The following is a 23,294-nucleotide window of genomic DNA, read 5'->3' on the forward strand; positions in this document are numbered from 1 at the left end:
GAGGTAGGTGGTTCTTAAGTTGTTGGAGTGAGGGGGGATTCCGGAGGTTGCTGAATGCGGACTTCCTAGGGAGGGGTGGCGGGTATCTGGTACGCAGCTGAGGCCCATGCCGAGCCGGCGCTGGTTGGTGCAAGCTGTCTGCCCTCTCGACAGGTAGGAAAGAGGACGGGGGTTTCCGGGCCTTGTGGGCGGGGGAGGGTTTCCTCTTGTAGCTTTTCCCAGGCCCCTGCGTGGCATATCGGGGTCCAGCCGCGGAAGTCAGTCCCCGAAGGCGGAGGGCTCGTGGTTTTTGTGGACTTCGGGCCTAGTGGCTTTACTGCGGCCCACAGTACACGATTATAGCATGGGCGTGGTCCGTTGTCTGGCATGTAGATGTTAAGATGTGGTACATACAATACACATTTTCTGAATTAATAGGGGTTAAGTGCGAGGTAACCATTGCTGACGCCGTTCTTCTTGTACGAGGTTAGGCGCTTCCTGGAGACGCTCGCCCCAAAATCGCACAAAGTGCTGAAGGGGAATTGTTAGAGCCAGTGAAGGGCACTATTGCCATGTGCTCCTCGCAGAATCTCGGAATAGGAAGCCACACTTCGTAGGAATGCTTTCTAGTTTCCGAAAAAGAGGTTTTGAGTCAACTTTAATTTTGATAATACGCTCTGATTTTTTTTTTTTAATCTCAAGTATACTATCAGTGCCATTGGATCCACTTGTTGAATTTCTTTTTGGGCAGTTATTTCGTGACTTATTTCTTAGATTTTGCATTTTAGAAAACTACGATAAAACATCGTGAAATTACCAGGAGTCCGTTGGATATTCTGCGAATCTGAGAGCTCTGTGACCTTATTGGCTTCCTATGTTCGAAGTATATTGTTCTTGTAGGATTTCTTTCATCGTTGCTCATTTGTCATTGCCAAGAATGCTAAAGACTAAGAACAATATACAAATAGGAAGAATGATGGCATCCCCGATAAGGGAGATGGAAAAGTAAAATTAGACATTATCTTTTTTTTTAAATTTTGTCCAAACTGTTGTATCTAAGGAGATTACAACAGTACCCTTTGTCTTTTTTTTTATTATTATTTGTAAGCCTTTCATCGAAAAGTTTGAGAATTCAGAACTTTTGTATTAGTACCCATTAACAGCAAATTCCAGACCAGGAGTTTGGATAGAGGTAGTTAGGTCCTGCTGATTATTTTCCCGGGTATACTGAGGCCATACTCCACCTTCTGGCTTTGTATGCAAAAGATTTTCATACTAGTTCCCAACTGATGTTGAAAAATGGCTTTTTGGCCGTTGTATGGCTAAGGGTAAAATTACATTTTTTACTGTTGCGGAAAGCTGTATGATACTTTCGTTGGAAATTACAATACTCTTCTGGAATCTAACATTGGATAGAGTAAGGAGGCAAAACTGAAAGAGAACTTGTGAATAAAATCTCTAGATTTTAGGATAGACCTGAAATGACAGTTCCTACATGAAAATATTAAAAGCCTTGTATGTGATTTTTGCCTTAATTTATGTGTAATTAATTTACATAATTGTCACAATGACATCAACATTTTCATTACTCTGATACTAGCTGTTTGCATTTATTCAGGGAAACAACATCCCATTTACTGAATTTTGTATGGTCAGAAATCTGTTGAAATCAAAGGACAATTGACAACAAATTTGAGAGGGGCTTGGAAAACACATACCAGGAATGGATTCTATCAACTATGCAACGGCATCTGACTCAGCTGTGGAAATTGAGAATCAAAGGTAAGTGCTTTCTTTTTTTTAAATAACAATCACCAGATTTTTCTGGAAAAGAGACTAGATGGTAATTTTACTGTATTTGAATTACTGGGAAAGCATAAATCATTGTAGATAATGAGTGGTGGTAATGGTAATTTTCATGCATTAGAACAGAAAAGGAAAACCTGGTTTGCACAGGCCTTTGAAGTTTTAACTACTTATAATCGTGGGACACATGGTTAACTCAGGGAAACAGGAGTATATTCTCCGGGCCAAACTGCTATCTTCCTCATTAAATCATCCTCATTTTATAAGAAGAAAATGGATATCAGTAGGGAATCTTGTTTTAAAATCAACTTGTTCCTATATTCCACGTTATCAGGGATGCTGGCTTATGTATATGATGAGAGGTATGTAGTCCTAATTGTTGTTGATCTCACTGGGAAAACAAATGAGCATTTCTAGTATACTCACTACATCTCTCCGCTAGGATACTCTTGTTTTATTTAGAGGAGGCTTTGTCTTAGTTTAGCCTCTAGCAGTGAACAAGGCTGCCTTTGTGGAACTTACATAAAGGAAGATGATTTTTTGGCTAAGTGCTATGGCACATGGCATTATGGGCCACTTGTGGTAGAGTGGTCAGAGCTAAGTGATTGGCTAGTACTGAGCCCATCTTTTAAAAAATTACTTTGAACATGTTTTTCTGCTTTGATTTGTAAAAGAAAAGTATATTACTGGTAATAAACAGTAATATAAGAGGCTACAATTACTCTTTCCCTGTTTTCTAGTGATAACTCTTCCTCTGGTAGCAGCTTATTTAAAACTCAGTGTGTTCCTATCCCACCTAAAAGGAGGCAAAGAAACCCTATTAGAAAATTTGTTCACACACCTGAAAGTACTCAAGCAAGAGATTCATCTAGTGACTCATCTATAGAGCCAAGACCATTGACTTTAAAAGCTATTTTTGAAAGATTCAAAAAAAAGAAACGTAAAAAGAGGAAATACAAGCCAACGGGAAGATCAAGGGGAAGACCAAAAGGAAGGAGAAACACTAGAAGCTCACAAATAAATAAGAAACAATTTAAAGACAAAGGATCTGGCTTCCCATTTTTAGAATCAGAAAATGGAAGAAAACCATTACCTTGGAGAAAAATTTTAACCTTTGAGGTGAGTCTTTATATATGCTGATGCACATAGCTTAAAATGTCTGAAATGAGTTGTTGGTCGCTTTTAGGATTCAGATGTACTTGGAACATACAGTCTTCAACTTTTATAATACTTCTCTATACTGACTATACTGCTGCTTAAATGCCATCCCCCTCCTTCAGCTCAAAGTTCACTTGGACTTCTGGGTGGAATCTTGCACTGGTAACACAGGGTGAGTGTACCTGTATATGAAGTGCTCTAAGGCTGATTTTATACCTTGATCTTATCATGTCAGGGCTGTAAACACCATTCCTAAAACTCAAATGCCCAGTTGTTTTATAGTAACCGAAGTGAAACCCACACCTGCCTTTCATGTTCAGTGGCTTTAGGATTTCATTTTGTTCAGATATTTCAATTTCTGACAGAATTACCAGACAAATAACGCCAGTACTTAGCAGTAGACTCTGAAATATTTGAGATAAGTGATTGCATAATTTGTAGTCACTTGTTGTAGAATCTGATTTATTGGAAAGGATTAATACTCATTAACCTCTTTATGTTTTAAGGTGATTAGACAGTTCTCTGCATTAAAAAATATCTTAAGTAATGCCCAAACGATACAAGATTTATGCTTGTTTTTCTTGGTACTAACTTTGATAGCTTGTTAGGTAGAACAGTGAATTGATACACGTGATCTCCATATGGCAGAGTAGTTAAATCAAGATCACTAAGGACCTTGTTACGGGGATCCTTGTCATTTAGGAACATAGGCATTTGCTGAGTGGAAGAAATTTTTTTTAAGTCCTTGACTTAAAATATGGTGTTTTTGGTACATAGCAAGCAGTGGCAAGAGGATTTTTTAACTACCTTGAAAAACTGAAGTATGAATACCATCTCAAGGAATCCTTGAAACAAATGAACGTTGGTGAAGATTTAGAAAAAGAAGACTTTGATAGTCGTAGATACAGATACTTGGATGATGATGGATCTATCTCTCCTATTGAAGAGTCAGCGTAAGTTCTATCATGGATTGGAATAATTTTGGACATAGGTTTTATAAGATTAAGTGCTTTTAAATTTTAATGTTGGTCCATATGCTATCAGTTCGTTTATACTTTGATTTAATAGTGATGTGAACACAGATAAAATATTAATAGACTAAACTGGTATTGCTGTTTCAGTTGTGTGTCATGACAGTATACTACTCATTGGGTTATAAAAGATTTGTCATCTGAGTGATACACTTTTTTTTAAACTATTGGAATATAATTGCTTTACATGGTATGTTAGTTTCTGCTTTATAACAAAATTGAATCAGTTATATATATACATTGAGTGATATGCTTTTAATATTGCAGAGCAGAGGAGGAGATTGCAACAAATCTTGAACATGATGAATGTGATATTAAATTGGTGGTAAGTGACAATTTTATCCCACTTCATTTTGGGAGGACAGCTGTTGACAAAGGGAGAATTTTATCCTGTTGTGTTACTATCTGTATTTAAGTTTTGAAAGGTTCAGTGCCCTTGGTACAGGAAATGCAAGAATAAAAATAAGAATTTTATGGATAATTGGTGAGAACATGAATTATCAATACTATATCAGTAAAAACAATACTATTGTAAGTTTTCATGTGTGGTGTTGCTACTAGGATATCAGATGAGAAAAGCAGCAGAAGTTAATTTGGGTTTTTAACATCCAGATGTAGTATCCAGGTTATTTTAAGTAACCTAGAGTTTAGTTATATGTAATTACTAACGCGGTAAAGTTTCAGTTACTGCTTAGTATTGTTATTTCTTATGCAGGAGGATAATTATTTCATAATAAGTTCTGAAATACCAAAGAAGAAGAATGTATATTTGGAACAAGAGGAATATACTGAAGAAGCTGCATTGCCTAAAAAGAGAGCATCAAAATCCAAAAAACACTGGACAGAGGACAGAATGGCCTGAAAATAGATAGGATTATGACTACCAGACAAGGTAAACAGAACAGAGAAAAAGGAACTTTATAGAAAGAAAAGATGATAAATGTGAATACATATGCCAGCCTTATGATAAAAAAGAACCTTGTAAGAAAATAAAAAGAATAAACAAATTTATAAAACTCCTGAAGTAGTAATTATAAGAAAAATAATTAAAACAGTGAGATTATGTAGAAAAAACATTGAGGCTGTTACAGCAGATATAATCACTTCCCCCAAAAATAAACAACGTCCTACTGTTTTTGCATATGGTGGTGTATTTCTGGGTAAGAGAACTTAAAGGTGCCATTTGAGCTTTGAATCAAAGAAATAAGATTGTAATCCTGAAAAGAAAATCTTAGTTGCAATAACCACTAATGATTGACAGCAATAACCACTAATGATAATTCTCCTTAGAGTACCTGCAACTCCATTTTTATTTTTTTCAGAGAAATTTAGTGTGAAATGCCTATTAATGTAATAAGAACTTAATATTTTCTTTTCCTAAAAACTACCTATAATATTTCAACTATCATTTTCATCACCACTGTATGTTGCAGATTATGCCACTCTATATATATACTTCATTTTACCATAGCACTTGTGTTTGTTTTTGTTTAATTTGTGGACAAAGACTTCTAGACAGGTGCACAAATAAATCCTCTTTTGCAACCCAGAGCTCATTGTTCAGTATGAGTTTTGATACAGATAAGAAGGAACATGATACCTAAGAGAGTCAAGTGATGGGGGTGTATTGATAAACATAAAGATTGCTTCCAGGACTATAGAGCTGATAATTTCCCTCATATCTTAAGCTTTTAAATTATCAGCTGTATTGATTTAGTACTCTAATTTTAACGTTGACATGAAACAAAGATGGCTTCTTTTTTTAGGCTTTTTTATCTTGATCAGAGTGTCTGGATAATCTAAAAAGGTATGTCTTATGCTTTAGGTGAGTTTGGGTCCAATTTGTGTAAATGTGATAAATTGTCAGAATTTAAAACCTCCATAGGTTTCATTATTGAAAGGCATTTTTGCCAATTTTAAATTTCTGTTCATAATGTAATTTCAGAAAATGAATCTCAGGATTGACATGCTTTATAGTGACATTGTGCCAGTTTCACTTCGCTTGAATGAAAGGGTCCCAGAACTATAAATTAGGCAGTTGTAGTCAGAATCTTGGATATTCCTGCTTCAAGCATACACAACATATTTTTAATCTCCCCGCACCCCTATACAATATTTTTTAAAAGTTTATTGAAGTATAGTTGATCTACAATATTAGTTTCCGCTGTGCAACAGAGACTCAGTTATACATATATTTCTATTACGATTTATCACAGGATATTGAATATAGTTCCCTGTGTTATGTAGTAAGACCTTGTTTATCTGTACTTATATATATAAGTAGTTTGCATCTGCTAATCCCAGACTCCCAGTTCATCCTTCCCCCACATCCCCCTCCTTGGCAAACACAAGTCTGTTCTCTATGAGGCTGTTTCATAGATGTGTTCATTTGTGTGGTTTTAGATTCCACAAAGAAGTGATATCCTATGGTATTTGTATTTCTATTTTTGATTTACTTTGCTTAGTATGATAATCTCTAGGTCCATCCATGTTGCTGCAGATGGCATTATTTCATGCTTTTTCATGGCTGAGTACTAATCCATTTGTGTGTGTGTGTGTGTGTGTACGTACGTGTACCACATCTTGCCGAGTAATAATCCACTGTGTGTGTGTGTGTGTGTATGTACATACGTACGTACCACATCTTTATCCATCTCTTGATGGACATTTAGGTTGCTTCCACGTCCTGGCTACTGTAAACGGCGTTGCAATGCATGTATCCTCTCAAACCATGTTTTTCTCTGGATATATGCCCAGGAGTGGGATTGCTAGATCATATGGTAGCTCTATTTTCAGTTTGAGGAACTGCCGTACTGTTTTCCATACTGGCTGTACCAGTTTACATTCCCACCAACAGTGTAGGGGGGTGTTCCTTTTTCTCCAACACCCTCTCCAGCATGTATTATTTGTAGACTTTTTGATGATGGCCATTCTTACTGGTGTGAGGTAGTACTTCATTATATTTACATTTCTAATAATTGGTAATGATGAGCATCTTTTTATGTGCCTATGTGTATGCTTTCTTTGGAGAAATGTCTATTTAGGTCTTCTGCCAATTTTTTGATTGGGTGGTTTTTTTGTTATGGAATTGTACTATCCAATAGTTTTATTTTTATTTTTTAAATTTTCTGGCCATGGTGCTACTCTTTATATACTTAATTACATATGGACTGAACATGTTTACTAAACACGTCGTATGTTTTCAAGTTCTTCTTCCCTTCAAATTTTGGTTTACCAAAATTTATGTTCTGCTATTAATTCACCCTCACGTGATGTGAAGAATCCCCAAATAACTTTTTTCTTAAAAACCTCATGGCCTAAATGAGATGAAATGTTGCTCCTAAAGATTATTTTATTTAATGTTATGCATGTTAATATGCTGAATGATTTAATAATTATAATTTTGATTTAATCTGACCTTTGTTATTTAGATTTGCAAAAGGGATATATTTTTCATACACTTGTTTGGCCAGTGCATTCTTTTATTTTTGGCTGCACCGAGTGGATTGCAGATCTTAGTTCCCAGACCAGGGATCGAACCCATGCCACCTGCAGTGGAAGCATTGGAGTCCTAACCACTGTACGCCAGGGAAGTCCCTACAGTGTTTTTAATGAATGCATAATCTAAAATGAGGTAGAAGATTTAAAAGTATAATGCTAGAAATGACTACACAGGACACAAAATTTCATGAATCTGAATGATATAAAGTTTAATTAAATACACCCAATTTGTCTTCAACGATTCCCCAATCGTCAGAACATCAGCCACATTAACATTTTTCTGTATTTTTATAATTGATATCAACTAATGAGAAAATGCTTTATATAGTTCTTAAATTAAGGCAAAAATTCAAAGTAAAAATTTTGCAGTAATCTGGGAATTGCATAGGCAAAATACATTGCAGTAATGAAGTTCTTAAAATCAAGCTTAAATTTATATGTGGAACTCTTCGTTTGGTTCATGTATAATAGCTAATAAGTACTTTGCATATTTTTACCTGTTAATATAATGCTATCTTTTCTAAGCATTGTAAAAATACCTACCATGTGACTAATTCATGGGATGATTTCCTTAAATTTCTTAAAACATCCTTTGTGATGTCTGTTACTGCACAGTTTTGAACATATCTAAGAGACTGGAGCTCTTTCAAATAATTGTTCTCTTGTGGACTTGTTTATATTTTTTAAAACGCAAGCAGTGGTTGAGGTCTATCCCGATGGGGCTTTTTCTGTAAACCTACATCGTTGGAAACGCCTCATAGATTAACTGTGTGGTTTCCTTTACTCATAGAACTACCTGTTAGATCTGTGGGAAAGAACTACAAGACAGAGCTGCCAAGTAAACTATGAAAAACCTAACGAACTTTTTATCTTAGGTATTGGCATATCCCAATGATCTGTACTGTTCTAGGGTGTGATGGCTTAGGTAAGTTTTAATCAGTGACAGTGTAATTTGTGCGGGGGTAGTGGGGGGACCATTCCAGTTCAGATGATGAATTTAACCGTTCAACTGCTGAATGATACAGACATGAACTAAAACTTAATTCTGATAGAGCTGAGTATGCTTAATATCTAAATATTTTAAGATATATTGAGGTTTTAATTTTTAATCACATGAGTATGGTATCCATCTTTATTTGATATTTTATTTGCAGGAGTGAATATGATTTGAACCTAATACATTTTTAGAGGTAAGTGGAATATTTAATTTCTATTCAAATTAAGGATTCAGAAGTTCTGAAAAGAATGTAAATTTTGAGTATAGCATTCCATTACTGTTGTGACTGCTAGTTAATTAGGTATAAAACAATTATCAGGATTTCGGCCAAAAATACTGCTGTAATATTTGTGTTTACAGAATTGGAAAAAATGAAGAGACAGCACTGACACGTAAATATGTATAATAGGATAGTTTCCTATGTAAGTTCTATAGATATAGAGAGGGTAAAGGTAGCAATGGCTAGGTTTATAGTTTAAAATGGAGTTAATGGAGTTGTCTCATTGGAATGACAAACACGTTACAAGAACTTAAATTTTTAGAGATGTGTGAAGATATTTCTCAGATAGTAACATTACAAACTTGAGGTTGAGGGTTTTTTCTGGTTCAGTCATAATTGCACTGCATGGTATCTGCATTCAGCAGTTTGTTCCTGCTGAGTGTTCAAAGGACAGTGCAATATAAATTCAGTATTTGGCATCGTTGGTTTTCTTGGCTTTGTGCATGTTAGACCTGGTATTTCTACTGATACAGTATTCCTATAGTTTCTCATACTGTTCAGTTTGACAGTCTTCAGTAGTAACTAATACTATTTTTCTAGGATGTCAAATTCAGAACCAGGCAGCTCCATCTCCTGACCCTAAACATGTAAGGATTTCTATTTCTGTTGCTTCTAGTAGCTTTCCTTCATTGATAGCATTGTTAGCAAAACAGCAGAACTTCTACACAAGTGCAGAAGCCTTTTGCACAGTGTATATATAAGCTTGAGAGAAATGTTTATAAAGCCTCATACAGTTGAAAATGGGCACTGTTGTTCATGGTGCCCGTAAATTGTTAATGTGGCTACATTGAGAACACAGGTTTTGCTTCCATCACTGTAATTTCATTGCGGTGGTGACAATGAGACCTGCAACATTTTTTTTTTTTTTTGCTAGGCTCATGAGTAAAAATTGGATATAACATGTCTTTTCAGTATTAGAAAAGATGAAGGGATAAATAGCAACATACTTGCTATACTTAATTTCTAGGGTCCTAAAGTAAATCACTTGAGGAAATTGGATCCCAAAGATTACAGGTATGATTTTAATTTCATTTTTTCCCCTTGTATTTAATGAAAAAGACTATGACGTTAAAAAGGCCATTAGTTGTTTTACTATTTACCAGTAATGTATGATGTCATGATGATGGCAAAATGTTCAACTGCTCTGAATGGGCTGAATGAAAATAGCCTTTCTGAACATCCATCTTAAATAAAGCTGTGTTTTAAAATGAAAGCTCTAAGATAAAAGTTGCCTGAAACATGCATGTTTGGAACCTAATCAGTCCCAGTTGCCATTACAATCTTTTTCTGTAGGTGGGGAATTTTGAAGTGTGTCCATATTTCATTGGAGATCAAAGAAGCCTAACTAAAAGAATTGTGGTAAGTAATTATTTTTATTTTACCACACCAAATTATTTGTCAGGCTTTAATGGTCATTACCAAGGCTTTTAGAATGCAGTTTCTCATTTGCTGTGGACATGACCATAAAAAAAGTTTCCCACTAGGTTTTATTTCTGCTACTTTGTAGCATTCAGCCTGTTGGGAACATTTTATTATTATTTACTTGTATTTCCATTGCCTAGGTCAGCACTGTTCCGGTATAAATAGAACACAAGCCATTTTTTTCTAATTGGATTTTACAATACTGATACATGGGTAGTGACTATTATATTGAACAAGTTGTGCCTAGATTGCTGGAGTTCTTTGTTTAATCCTGGGCTTTTAGTTTATTACATTACAGGTTGCCTGGTTACTAAAGGAGGGGAGGCTGGCTTACATGAGCACCTCTGAAAATGGACCCTTATCTTTATATTTGTTATACAGGGCTGACTCATATGATAACTTCTTTTTGAAAGGTATGTACACATTAAAGAAAATAATTTTATAGGTCATTTCAAAGAGGGCTGATGGGACCACATCCAGGAGCTCTTTACGCTGTGACCAAAGACTGAGTTCTCCACTGGATATAATAGTAACTTGATAGTGCTATGTTTTCCAGATGGAGATACAAGCCACTCATACCCATGATTAGTGATGTGGGAAAGTAATTTAAATATCTTCCAACTTTAACCAGTGTCTACTCTCTTCTTTAGGGCTATTTTATGTTGAAGATTTATGAGTTTGGAGGAACTAAGGTGATTGGCAGTGGAAAGAATCAGAACGTGTGGAATTCCTTAAAAATTTATTGACTTAAATAACTTTGTCTGTGTTACACATAATAAAAAAAAAACCCTTTACACTTTGTGTGGAAAGTCAGCATATATTTTTGGCTCGAAGTTTCTCTAATGTTTTCTGTGGAGGGAATAATAACGTTTATCAGTTGTAGTTCTGATGTGCCTTAGACATGAAAAATTGGCAGGGGGGGGAGTGGCTGCTCACCTTATGAAATTCTTTTGCCCTTGCTCTGTTTTGGGCATATGCGTCTTGCTTTGCTTTCTCTTCCTTTTGCTTTTTCACTTCAGGTAACTGATGGTATAATCTGCAAGAAATTTATATGGAATTAAAGACAGACACTTAAGCTATGTGAATTCATAGATCTTCATATATCCACATACATACCTTAGAGCCCTTTGGTGCATATGGGCTTGTGCAGTCTTTCTGTCTTCAGGAAGAGACACTCTAACCTTGTTCACACCCTTTAGGTGACTGACCAATGAACCTGAGCGGAGAACAAGTCATTTAATATATATGTAATGCCAGATTCTCTTTGAAAACTGATGTGGAGAGTATACCTGTGGGTTTCTCCTTTACTATTTTGGTTTGAGAACTTCCAGAGACACGAATTTTATTCCTTATTTCTTTCTGTCTCTGTGAGGATCTCTCCATAAATGCTTTTTTTCTTTTCATAAATGCTTCTTGTAAGCTCCCTGGAGTAGCTGTAAACTTTGAAAGGGTTTCTGTTTAAAAAAAAAAATCGAGGCTATATGTCAGCAATATGCAGATATGTGGGGTTTCTGCTCAAGTAGGGGGAACCCCACTGGCCCCTGGGCTCACTAATCTGATGCTCGGGGCATACATACCTGCACACACAGCTGGTTTCTCCACAGGATGTTCTGATGCAGCTGGACAATCTGAGTTTTGCGTTTCTGACAGAAGAGGCAGAAATTCACTCACCTAATTGTGAGAAAGTCACAGACTTTACCACTTTACCTCACTGTACAGATTCACAGCAAAGGTTCTAAACTTTACCCATTCTAAACCCTAGGTCTTTTGGAACTGCCTTTCTAGAAAGTTCAATTGTCAGCTTGTCCACTGTGAGCACATTCATACACGATTCTAATGTAAGAAATGCCATGTAGAAAGCTAAGTAAAACTATCCTTTTCTATTCCCTAATCCTCAACTATGGGTTGCTGTATAAAATGAGAGCTATGAAATTTACCTGAAAACAGCTCTTTGCCTCATTTTCTCTCTTTTCTTCTAGAGTTAAGTTTGCAAAATCCATTTCAGCAATACTGATATCACTGTTGCTTATCAATGTAAGTTCTGGTTCTTCCATTATACCATGGCCACATTCTGTCTCCTGTACAGTAAAATTAAAAGGGAAACAGTATTCAAAAATCATAGCCTCAAGAACACTCAGAATGTGAAAAATATGTACATTATGGAAGAAGAAGAACAGGTTCTTCAACTAAGGATAATGGAGAAGACAAACTACTCCGTGGGTTACAGAGCCAAGTGCCTGCTGACTGGGGGCTGTGCAGAACAGTGTGTGTATCCCCTACCTATCTGAATGGACCACCAGGGAAGTCCCTAGACCACACTTTATTAAGGAAAAACCCTTTCAATACTGAACAAGAATTTACAAAAAAAAAAAATCCAAAAGCTGCCAAGTCAGTCAGCTTATTTTTTGCTTATCTGTGGAGGGACAAACAGTACTAGAAGGTAAGCTGAAACCAAGTAGATTAATCCAGTGCAGCACAGTGAAGTTCAACACTATGTGCTGAAGCATAGGCTGAGCCGCCATTTTTCAGGAAAGCTGGAGAAAAGAAATGCGAACTGGGAAGATCTGTAAAATTCAGAGGAAGATCAAATTTTAAAAATTTGCTTTCTCATTTCATTGGAGATTTCTAATGATTATGAGGTTGACTATATCTCATATAGTAGCTCTGTTGCATCTCTTGCAATTTTGTTTAAAAAGTCTGAAAATGAAACCAAAAATTACATACAACACAGATTTCACTTACCCAGATTGGAATAGAGTTCTGTAGTGAAAAGGATCCAGAGCTTACAAAGAGCGCTGACTGTGCTTGTTGAGTTTGGTTTCCTATGATTGTTGGAGTTTCTGCAGTAGTTGAATCCTCAAGACATTTTTCATTCTGAACAGTGACTGAATGTGGTGTCTGAATTGAAGTTCTTACGCATAATTGTGGATTTATATTTAAAACGCCACAGGTTTCTTTATCATCAGTGAGCCCTTGACCTTGTAACACTGTACCAACTCCTCTTTCTGATAGTTCTTCAAAGCCCAGTCTTTCTTTTACTGAGCACTCACTAGAGGCAGAACCACATGGAGTGCTATGCTGTAGATTTAACTGATGAAATACATTAGCCTCACCAGATGAACTGAAGACTGAACTTTGCAAATTTCCTACAGACAGCTGGAAATGAACACTTTTTTGCTTGTTTTGTAATATTTCATTCTGTTCAGAGGAAGAGTATTGATTTTCCGCCCCTTGGGAAGAATCTCTTGCTTCAATGCTGCTAAAAATACTTGGTAAGTCAGCATGCTGGCTTCCTTCTTGTGAAGAAAATTCTGGCAGAAGTTGTTGAAAAGATTGTTCAGACCCTATAAGAAATCAGTTGATCATAATTATATGTTGTAAAAACTTCGATAGAGATACAGTCTCTTAATAGTTGCTGAGAACATTGCAAATAATAAAGTCAGGTTACTTAAAATTTTAGGAATGAAAACTGATATACATAGACGTGAATAGAAAGTTAAAGGATGTCACAGAGATATTCGAATAACTACTGCTCACACCATGTATTTTCTCCTATAATAGTTAACAAAGGAACTATGACTGTTAAACACAAGGGCTTTCCCCCCCATAACAGAATACTGACTTTATAACAGAAAGACTTAAACATGCATGTGCATCTCATATATGTTGTGATGTGTGCATATATATAAAATTTGTATAAAAAGTTTTAGAAGGATACTTAAACTGATAACTGTAAGGGTTGAGGTAGGGAAGTTGAGCAAGAGGCAGCACTTTTTATTTTATCAAAATAAAATGCAAACTATATATTACTCCTGTTATTTAAATAAATATACAGAGAAACTGGTGAGGAGTGGAGACAAACCAAGAGCTACTAGGTACAATTTCCAAGGAAAATTGATAAAAATAAACAACCATGAAAAACTACTGAGCTTTATTTAACTTTTTTGAACTTCTACATACCTTCAATAACATTTTCTGTAGCAAAACTCTGAGCTTCCTCATGAGCCCAGTTAGGGTCAGGCTGCTGGTTCACGCTGGTGTTAAGAGAAGAATGCAGGCTGGTCCTCAGTGCTGTAAAAGAAGCTGTACTTTTGGGTGACAGACTAGAACGGAGGCTTTCACAGGAGGAATGTGACCTCTGATGGAAGACAACCGGGAAAGGCTGAAATATTAGTATTTACTATGTTGAATCAATCTTTTATGTTTCTTTGATATTATTCTTCCTTAATTACCACTTTACTACCACATAAACCACTTGCTTATTCAAACCCAATTCTTTCACTTTAGTAAATATGAAACAGACTTTTTGTTTAGAAAACAAATTGTGAATTAACAAGACAGAGTTCAGAATATGTTCAGAATATATCATTTTCTGATAAGCAGGAACTATGCAGAGCTGCCTGGAAATAGAAAGACCCAGGTTTGAATCTTAGCTCCTTTATTGTATAGGAAGAGACTTTAAATTTTGCAAAATTCTGTTTACCTGACTGTTTAAGACTGAATTCCATTAAGGTAACCCCACCCCCCGAAACCCTGAAGACAAGTTTTTTTTTGTCTTTTTGTGTTTTTTTTGCGGGCCTCTCACTGTTGTGGCCTCTCCCGTGGCGGAGCACAGGCTCCGGATGTGCAGGCTCAGCGGCCATGGCTCACGGGCCCAGCCGCTCTGCGGCACGTGGGATCCTCCCGGACCGGGGCGCAAACCCGTGTCCCCTGCATCGGCAGGCGGACTCTCAATTACTGCGCCACCAGGGAAGCCCGACAAGTTTTTATGGGTCATCATAGCTGGAGATAAAACTATTGGGACAAAATTCTAATGCACCTGTTTTCAATCTTGGTTCTGCATTATAATCACTGTATCTGACCATTCCTAGGGATTCTGATTTAATTGGTCTGAGGTACAGTCTGGGCACTGGTATCTAAAAGCTTACCAGATGATTTTAATTGGCAGCCAAGGCTAAGAAGCATTGTTCTGTTCTAACAGAAGAAAAGACAGTTTTTGGAAATTCACTGCAAAGAAGCATCTACTTTATTATACCTGGTAAAAGTCTTTGCTGTCTTGAGAAATCCCAGAGAAAGATGATGAATCAAAATCTGGATGTGGTTCTAAGGGTTTAAACAGCTGACGATGCAAATTTGGAAAACTCTGCTCCAGTTCTGGAAAGTCAAAGTCAACTGTTGGAATTTTAAGGAAAAAGGACACTTATTTTAAAAATGAAGCCTAGAAAAGTAGTACTAAGAACATACTCATAAAGGTTATTTTAAGATAACTCCAATTCAACAAAATTACTTGCATTTTTTTCATTACCTGCAGGTGCTTTCAAATTAAGTCCTGCCGTTATCTCTCATGTACAAAAGGGGCAGGTGGTGGCAGTGGTTTGACCAGAACCTTTGACAAATGCAAGTTTCCATTTCTACTAGCCTCAAGGTCTTTATGGGGTTAGTTAGGAGTAAGATGCCATCATGGTCACTGCTTTGTTACAGTAAGCTTTGTTATTCTCAATTAGCTCATTTCAGGATCAATGATTTGAAAAAAAGAAGAAAAGCTCACTGTACCGAGTGTTGCCACAGGCCAGACACTGCACTTTATCTGCATTATCCCAAACACCCCTCCTTCCACTAGAGACAAAAGAGTAAGCTGCCTGTGGTTTCACAGTTAGGAAACGGTCAAGAGGTCTGATTTCTGAGTTCTTGTGCTCAGTATTGGCAATACTGAGCTACTGTAGTTAACTTTGCAAAGGTGAAGGAAGATCTGCTCATCTCTTCTACACTGTCTCAGTCAGTTTCCAAAGCCCCTCTCTCACTAAGTGCTCTCCTCAGCGTTTTCCATGTTATAACTGCTACAGCAAGCCATCAAAACACAAAGCTCAAACAATCACTACTTTCAACTAAAAAGGATGAAAGGTTAAAAGTTAAAAACACTTAGTTTACGTGAAAGTATTTGTTCACAAATAATTTTACCCCGCAAGTCTGTTTTTTCAGTCATCAAAATTGCTTCATTTATGTACTTGTCTATCATCTGCTGAATGTGTGTCTGACCAGATGTAAATGTTTCCAATGCAGGTAAAAGAGGTTTAAGGGAGTCCTGAGGGTCCTGTCTTTGATAAATAACTTGTGTTGAAGGAACTACAGAACTTAAAACATTTGTTTCCTCTTCTTTACTGGTGGGAGATTCTTGTTCCCTCTGGTCCACAAGCTCTGAAAACGACTCTGAAAATTGGGTTTAATGAAAATATTTAGTGTCTGGGTACTTCCTTTGAGACAGATTTTAGCAGAGAGGCATAGCAATACACATCCACAAGGAATCAGTGCAGCCAAGAAATGTGCTCCGTAGATTCCCACCAACATTAGCAGACCGTCAACGTGCTACTGGAGATCGGCAGAGTGTCTCTGCGTCTGCAGCCCCGTGACTTCAATCACGATTAGAATGTCATACTGTCCAATATTCTAAAGGCATGATTACTTTTGAGATTTAAAGAACAATCCCTCTCAGCACCTTGTGAAAAGCAATGTTGGCTCTCACCGCTGTACTGCAGTGCAACTGGTGCTTCTCTTTCAATTTATTTATAAACATTCTGATATTCTTACCTGTAAGGCTCAAATCTGTGTTTTCATAACTTAAAAAGCTCCCAGTAGAAACAGTTATTGAAGATAATGGCTCATGATAAATTTCTTGTGTTTCAGCCTAAAAATTAAGGAGAACATTAGGCCACAATGTAGGAAGTAATATCTAGAAAAAACCCAAATCACCAACATTAGCAGTTATTTATTCTGAGCTCAGATCAAGTGTAGAAACCTTCATAGTTATAAAGGTCCGTAGTAAAACCTTTTCATCATTGCTCAGAACTGATCAGCCTTTCATACACACCCCCCCAGCCCACTCTCACTCCCCCATCAATAAGTCCTCAGTTATCCACTGTCACCTTTACACACACACACACACACACACACACACACACACACCCCTTATTGTTTTAAATTATTCTTTTGCTTCTCAGAACTATAGAGATCATGCATCAGGTAGACTAAGAGGTCTTCTGATGCTCAGATTTGGCTGTTTTCATCACTGATCCACTCCAGTAAGAGCAGATCTCAGAGAACATGGACTTTAATATTCCACAACTTCTGTAAACTAAAAAGACAACAGGAAGCCAAGCAACTCTAACAATGCAGTACACATCAAGACATGACTAACCTTATCATCTGGCTTCACATTTGGACCCAGGTACGTATGGTCTTCTTCCTCCGCAGCGTAACTTAATACTGCATGACTCTCAACCACAGCCTCACTGACCTTGACTAAAATGAGGAAGGAGGGGGAAGGTCTGGATTATGACAAATCAAATTTTTAGCACCAGAGGGCATAATTTCCTGCTTTCCTACAATTTTCTTTCATATTTTGCTTTGTAGAGCTGCCTTATCTTAGACCAAAAAGAAAAAAAAAAAACTCATATTATTATTCATTAAAAGCATTTAGGACTTCCCTGGTGGCACAGTGGTTAAGAATCCACCTGCCAATGCAGGGGACACGGGTTCGAGCCCTGGTCTGGGAAGATCCCACATGCCTCGGAGCAACTAAGCCCGTGTGCCACAACTACTGAGCCTGCGCTCTAGAGCCCATGAGCCACAACTACTGAAGCCCGTGCGCCTAGAGCCCGTGCTCTGCAACAAGAGAAACCACCGTGATGAGAAGCCCGCACACTGCAACGAAGAGTAGCCCCCACTCGTCGCAACTAGAGAAAGCCCGCGCGCAGCAACGAAGACCCAATGCAGCCAAAAATAAACAAAATAAATTAACTAATTAAAAAAAATTTATAGTTAGCACAATATAATTTTTCATGGAAAACTGTAGTTGTCATTATTATTCTATGAATAAAACCCTTTAGAAAAGAGCCAGTATAATGGGAAACGCTTTTGTCATTTAATTTTAACTGAAGAAGGAAGAATATTCAATTATAAGTACAGTGTGATCTCAAAGGTGAGACAAATGCACATAAAAAAGACAAAAACACCAAGTGCAACCAGTGGTTGCTTGAGAATGGTAGGACAAGGAGGAATTCTGCTTCTTTATAACTTGCAGTGCTGTCTAAAATCACAATGAGCATACACTGCTTTTATTATGAATTATCATTCCTAATTACACTTGACATATTAAAAATACATAAAAATTATATTTTCTGTCTCACTATTAGTAATCTGGGTATTCTGAGTTAGTTTTTCTCTTACTCCCAATAGTCAACATTTGTGAGAAAGCCGGCCAAGGCATATGGTCGTCTGTGGCTCTGAAATAGAATAAAATTAAAACTGCTCTGCCAAATATAAACTAAAATTTGTCTCATTATCCCCATGATATTATTAAAAGAGATCATGAACGTTAAAAGTATGTTTCTTAGATGTTTGTGTAAGAAATATTTTCTAAGAGGTAACCCAGGACACATACACATGCACACATATGTATCTGTATATGTGTGTAGATACATATATTTATTCATAAAATGATACCTATATTATGGATAATAAAGTAAAAACAGCAAATATCAAATATTATATTTAAATATAATTTGTTTTTAAATACAATTTTTTACCCTCTCCTAGTTCAATTAAAAATATATTACTGTGATACAACTGATTTAACCATTAAACTGTTTTTTTGTTTGGTTTTTTTTTGCGGTACATGGGCCTCTCACTGTCGTGGCCTCTCTCGTTGCAGAGCACAGGCTCCGGATGTGCAGGCTCAGCGGCCGTGGCTCACGGGCCTAGCCGCTCCGCGGCATGTGGGATCTTCCCAGACCGGGGCACGAACCCGTGTCCCCTCCATCGGCAGGTGGACTCTCAACCACTGCGCCACCAGGGAAGCCCTAAACTGTTATTTGGTTGCTTCTTTACACACTAAAATTTTAAGTGAAGAAAGTAAGAGATGGTGAAACTTTATAGTGAGTTTTTATTTTTTCTTAAGCAGCTCATTTCAAAAGCTAGTTGTGAGATGAGAAATTACGGGTTTACCATTTCGTAATCACAGTCCTATAACTGTTATTATCTGTAACAAACCAAAGAAGATTCCCCCAGAGGAGGGTGACCAGGAGGTGACCAGTAGCACTTGGGTAGTGATAAGAATTGAAAAATAAAAATAAGGGAAAGAAGCAAGGTCAGAGTTAAATAAACTTCAGTGAAACTGCAGTTTTGTGAAGGTGTTAAATGAGGGGAGAAAAGTCTGAACATGTCTGAACATAGACAAAACCATGAATACCGTCCAAACCACTAAAATGACCTATCGAAGGGCTTCCCTGGTGGCGCAGTGGTTGAGAGTCCACCTGCTGATGCAGGGGACACGGGTTCGTGCCCCGGTCCGGGAGGATCCCACATGCTGCGGAGCAGCTGGGCCCGTGAGCCATGGCCACTGAGCCTGCGCGTCCGGAGCCTGTGCTCCGCAACTGGAGAGGCCACAACAGTGAGAAGCCCGCGTACCGGAAAAAAAAAAAAAAAAATGACCTATCATCTCCTTATCCTGGCTAACATGAGTGACTGCTGCTTAATCAAGTACAGCTTTACTTAGCCTAACTCCATTATTCCTACCTCCTAGGGAAGAATTTTGTAGGTATCCAGTAACAGAATCACCCTGGCTTCCTGATAATATCCAATACTAACAAACAAAGCCCTATTTCAAAATACTTAAACCCTCCTCAAAATCACCTAATAAAGCCCAAATCTTATAGTAAGTCCCTTCTAATACCCTCTCACTAATTCATTGGCCTCATGGTTCCCCACGGTGTGCATTCTCCCTCACTACAAGTCAAAGCACCCAGCTTTCTTCAATTACATGTGTGTTCTTGGTAGTCTTTGGCTAGAGGACATTGACAGGTAGAATAAAAAGGAATGCAAGTATTCACTGGCTAAATCTAAAAAAATGGTAATGGTTTTTATTTTAAAATGTCAAAAACTACAATTCATTGGAAATTATATTTTGTAGTTATTTCAATCTCCAATCAAAAAAGGAGAAGCTAAAGTCAATTTTTCTACAAACTCTCAAAAAGAAAATAGGTCTTGCTCATCTCTCATTGTATTAAACTCTAGATACAACTAAGATAACAATTATCCAAGTATATGTGACAGCTAAAATAAAAAGAAATCTGGTTAGAAAAGGCAACTACTTAAAAGGTGCTTTAGAACTAATGAAGCAGTACTGGAACTATGCTTTGCAGGGTCAATATTATACATATAAAATAGCTTGTTATAAATATGCACAAATTCAAAAGCGAGAAAATTAACATCAGTTGTCTGGGTGGCAGAATTAAGTGATTTAAAGTTTTTTCCTTGTAACTTGTTCCTTAATACTTTCCAAATATTTAAAACTAAACATAAAACAGCTCGTTTAGAATGCCACAGATAGAATTTTTAAAAGATAATACTCAGTAGTATTTAATTAAATGTGGATTGTTACAAATAGGCTTAAACACAAAATGTGTAGTTTGCCAACTGTAAAAACCTCATACCCTTACATACCTCCTACTAACATTTACTTATTTAGTGAAACAATTTAAAAGTGTCATTAATTATTCTCTAAATAAACTTCACTTCCCTCATTCAACTTTTTGTGTACAGAAATAATATAGGCTTCTTATGGAAAAATAATTTCACATTATGTAAACATATGAAATAGAAGTGTGAAACCCAACCTCCAACAAAGATTAACCCATACCTAAACTTTGGTGATTCTTATTCCAGACAGTTTTCAAATGCATGAACACAGACTTTTCTCCCCTCACTTTTAACACCTTCACAAAACTGCAGTTTCACTGAAGTTATTTACCATTTTTCATTACAAATAACACTACAATAACTATCTTTTGTCCACATATTCTTATGCACAGCAATTCCAGTTTCAACTTCTTTCTCTCTTACCTGCTTTATCAGAGTCATCACCACAGATGCTCTCCTGGGCAACTGGGTGAAGATGACCAAATGGATCACAGTCCAGGGGGCTCCCAAGAAAACTCTGTTCTCGGCTTACTGAGACCCTAAGTGGGTCTCTGTCTTGGTAAAAGTCTGGTTTACCTGGGAGGGAAAAAAAAATTGACTCACTGGATTTCCACTTACGTTTCTAGTTAAAACTAAAATGGCAATTTAGATTAGGGGTAAAAACCTAAACTCTTAAAGACTTAATCAGTGTAGCAAGAAAATAGTAACTGCTTGACTTTCACACAGCCTTTAATTATTTCAATTCAATTTTACTAAGTTTTTAACGAAACTCCTACTTCCTAATGATAGAAAATGCTTCAGTACTGACTAATCACAGGAAAAATGCCTGGAAAAATTATTAACCATTAAGTTTTATAAGGAATAATATGCATTCATAACATAAAGTTCAAAAACAGCTACAGCTAATCTGTGGTATTAGAGATCAAGATAGGGGTTTACCCTGGGGAGAAGAGGAGGAAGAGTAATTGCGAGAGTACGAGGGAAGAGTTTATGGAGTTCTCTAACATTCCAGTTCCTGACCTGGATGGTGTTTACCTGAGGGTGATTATCAAAGTAATAATCACTGAAATAAACACTTATGACTGAAATAAACACTCATGAAACAAAGAAAGGAGTGGGAGACACTCAGAAGTAGAAGCTAATTTACTGTGCAGAACCCCAGAAAAACTTGGGAATTAAAGGCAAGAGGTATTACAAAAGGAAGGTGTGAATCAGGGAACTGAAAACAGGAGAATGTTTAAAAACATGTACATGGAAAAGATCCCTCCCATCACCTGAGATTCCTATCTCTCAACATCATCCCCAGAGAAGACTAAAGGTTTATCCTCTAGAGAAACTGAATCCTATACACTCTGCAATCAAATTTATAGCAGACTCTCAAACTGGTAAAGTGTCAAAGGATTACCTTTCTAAGGGGAAAGGTGCAGTAGTTGACAGGATTTGGACCTGTGTGGGGAAACCCCAATGGATTTCTAGTCTATCGTCTTAACCACTTGGCCACAACTACATGAATCCAATACACTCTGAATTTAGGGGGATCAGGCACTGAAAGGGGCAAGTGTGGAGGGAAGAAAAAGAATGCCATAAGGAAATCAGAGGTACTAAAAGAAAGTTTGCACCCTCGACTCAGATCCCCCCAGGTCTGGCTCCATAAGAGCAACAGCCAGGCTTGTATCAAACTTGGAGGATCTTTCTTTGGAGAAACTAAACTGTAAATTGCTCAGGGGAAAGAACCACAGATACTAAGCTGAGGGTCCTCAAGGAAAAGCCACATTTTCCAGTGAAATCCAGAAGTAAATAAGGTCCCCACCTATAGAATTTCCAATTAGCCATTCAGTGTTCCGCTCAAATATGCAAGATATTAGAGAAAAGCCTCTAAAATTTCAGACAGAAAAAAAAAAGGAAGAACCCAGACAAACAGAGAAAATACAGGACCCCAAACAAGCAAAAACCTATAAATATTCAAAGTAGGCAGTATTTTGCATCCATGAAACAAGAGCAGGATGCTACAAAAAGAAAATACCAGAAAGGAGGGCAAGCTTTTAGAAACTATACTTTGAGAGCCAAATAAAAATTCCTAAGAAATGTTACAAGAAAAAGCTGAGAAAATTCTCCCAGAAAGTAAAGCCTAAAGAAATAAGACTATAGGGAAGAAATAAGACTACAGGGACTTCCCTAGTGGTCCAGTGGGTAGGACTCCATGCTCCCAATGCAGGGGGTCTGGGTTAGATCTCTGATCAGGGAACTAGATCCTGCATGCATGCCACAACTAAGAGTTCGCATGCTGCAACTAAGGAGTCCACAGGCCACAACTAAAAAAAAAAAGATTAAGACCCAGCGAAGCCAAAAAAAAATAAGTAGAATACAGAGAAGAAAATTGGAATATTATAGCTCAGTGTTTCTCAATATTAACTTTATCATCACCCACCTAAGGAACCCTTTCAAGACTTTTTTCCTAATTGCCTCCTAACTCCATGAAACTTAATAACTATATATACTGTATATCTTTTTTTTTTAATACTGTATATCTTTTTATGTACATTTGTGCTTTGGTACATAAAGAGTAAGACTTTTTCATCTCCCTGCGAAGCAATTTTCATCCCCTTTGGGGACAACAATAACCTTGTTAAGAATGTATCATCCAATA

At 37.0% G+C, this 23,294-nt stretch overlaps 2 protein-coding genes, 1 long non-coding RNA gene and 11 other non-coding genes across 25 annotated transcripts in view; 10 read left to right on the plus strand and 4 right to left on the minus strand.

The window, feature by feature from the left end:
* The first annotated feature begins 10 nt into the window (after nt 1-10).
* TAF1D (TATA-box binding protein associated factor, RNA polymerase I subunit D) lies at nt 11-8,623 on the plus strand. The gene is given in 9 exon segments (XM_060018110.1): nt 11-153; nt 1,598-1,761; nt 2,526-2,904; nt 3,721-3,896; nt 4,242-4,299; nt 4,690-4,806; nt 4,809-4,866; nt 5,741-5,781; nt 8,351-8,623. Coding segments are annotated over 7 exon segments (879 nt in total). The 5' UTR covers nt 11-153; nt 1,598-1,702; the 3' UTR covers nt 5,773-5,781; nt 8,351-8,623.
* On the plus strand, nt 5,444-5,570 carry LOC132430386 (small nucleolar RNA SNORA40). Its single transcript, XR_009520480.1, has one exon. It is a non-coding gene; the product is annotated as a small nucleolar RNA SNORA40 (small nucleolar RNA).
* On the plus strand, nt 8,176-8,306 carry LOC132430380 (small nucleolar RNA SNORA18). Its single transcript, XR_009520475.1, has one exon. It is a non-coding gene; the product is annotated as a small nucleolar RNA SNORA18 (small nucleolar RNA).
* On the plus strand, nt 8,458-8,529 carry LOC132430394 (small nucleolar RNA SNORD5). The gene has a single exon (XR_009520487.1). It is a non-coding gene; the product is annotated as a small nucleolar RNA SNORD5 (small nucleolar RNA).
* A 53-nt stretch (nt 8,624-8,676) lies between the features above and the next one.
* LOC132429602 (uncharacterized) lies at nt 8,677-10,831 on the plus strand. Its single transcript, XR_009520365.1, has 3 exons — nt 8,677-9,339; nt 9,720-9,766; nt 10,046-10,831. It is a non-coding gene; the product is annotated as an uncharacterized lncRNA (long non-coding RNA).
* LOC132430370 (small nucleolar RNA SNORA8) lies at nt 9,090-9,227 on the plus strand. Its single transcript, XR_009520465.1, has one exon. It is a non-coding gene; the product is annotated as a small nucleolar RNA SNORA8 (small nucleolar RNA).
* On the plus strand, nt 9,475-9,609 carry LOC132430375 (small nucleolar RNA SNORA1). The gene has a single exon (XR_009520470.1). It is a non-coding gene; the product is annotated as a small nucleolar RNA SNORA1 (small nucleolar RNA).
* On the plus strand, nt 9,863-9,934 carry LOC132430369 (small nucleolar RNA Z40). The gene has a single exon (XR_009520464.1). It is a non-coding gene; the product is annotated as a small nucleolar RNA Z40 (small nucleolar RNA).
* On the plus strand, nt 10,162-10,282 carry LOC132430379 (small nucleolar RNA SNORA32). Its single transcript, XR_009520474.1, has one exon. It is a non-coding gene; the product is annotated as a small nucleolar RNA SNORA32 (small nucleolar RNA).
* LOC132430374 (small nucleolar RNA SNORA25) lies at nt 10,618-10,744 on the plus strand. Its single transcript, XR_009520469.1, has one exon. It is a non-coding gene; the product is annotated as a small nucleolar RNA SNORA25 (small nucleolar RNA).
* A 21-nt stretch (nt 10,832-10,852) lies between the features above and the next one.
* CEP295 (centrosomal protein 295) overlaps nt 10,853-23,294 on the minus strand; it is a 48,552-nt gene continuing 36,110 nt past the window's right edge. For 2 of the 12 annotated variants that reach the window (XM_060018099.1, XM_060018100.1), the window contains exons 18-30: nt 21,071-21,223; nt 17,367-17,470; nt 16,760-16,856; nt 16,133-16,381; nt 15,210-15,346; nt 14,135-14,336; nt 12,917-13,518; nt 12,112-12,252; nt 11,752-11,845; nt 11,464-11,628; nt 11,291-11,390; nt 11,111-11,210; nt 10,855-11,023 (exon numbers count right to left, since the gene is read on the minus strand). In XM_060018099.1, coding sequence (XP_059874082.1) covers nt 10,985-11,023; nt 11,111-11,210; nt 11,291-11,390; nt 11,464-11,628; nt 11,752-11,845; nt 12,112-12,252; nt 12,917-13,518; nt 14,135-14,336; nt 15,210-15,346; nt 16,133-16,381; nt 16,760-16,856; nt 17,367-17,470; nt 21,071-21,223 — 2,183 coding nt within the window. In that variant the 3' untranslated portion in view covers nt 10,855-10,984. Of the gene's footprint in view, nt 11,024-11,110; nt 11,211-11,290; nt 11,391-11,422; nt 11,629-11,751; nt 11,846-12,111; nt 12,253-12,916; nt 13,519-14,134; nt 14,337-15,209; nt 15,347-16,132; nt 16,382-16,759; nt 16,857-17,366; nt 17,471-21,070; nt 21,224-23,294 lie in introns of those variants that run through there. The other 10 variants (XM_060018109.1, XM_069540919.1, XM_060018108.1 and 7 more) reach the window with 10 other exon arrangements.
* LOC132430382 (small nucleolar RNA U2-30) lies at nt 16,944-17,013 on the minus strand. Its single transcript, XR_009520477.1, has one exon. It is a non-coding gene; the product is annotated as a small nucleolar RNA U2-30 (small nucleolar RNA).
* On the minus strand, nt 17,164-17,243 carry LOC132430384 (small nucleolar RNA U2-19). The gene has a single exon (XR_009520478.1). It is a non-coding gene; the product is annotated as a small nucleolar RNA U2-19 (small nucleolar RNA).
* Nucleotides 22,073-22,154, minus strand: TRNAS-AGA (transfer RNA serine (anticodon AGA)). The gene has a single exon. It is a non-coding gene; the product is annotated as a tRNA-Ser (tRNA).

The sequence above is a fragment of the Delphinus delphis genome, chromosome 8, assembly GCF_949987515.2.
Source record: "Delphinus delphis chromosome 8, mDelDel1.2, whole genome shotgun sequence".
Taxonomy (NCBI): Eukaryota; Metazoa; Chordata; class Mammalia; order Artiodactyla; family Delphinidae; genus Delphinus; species Delphinus delphis.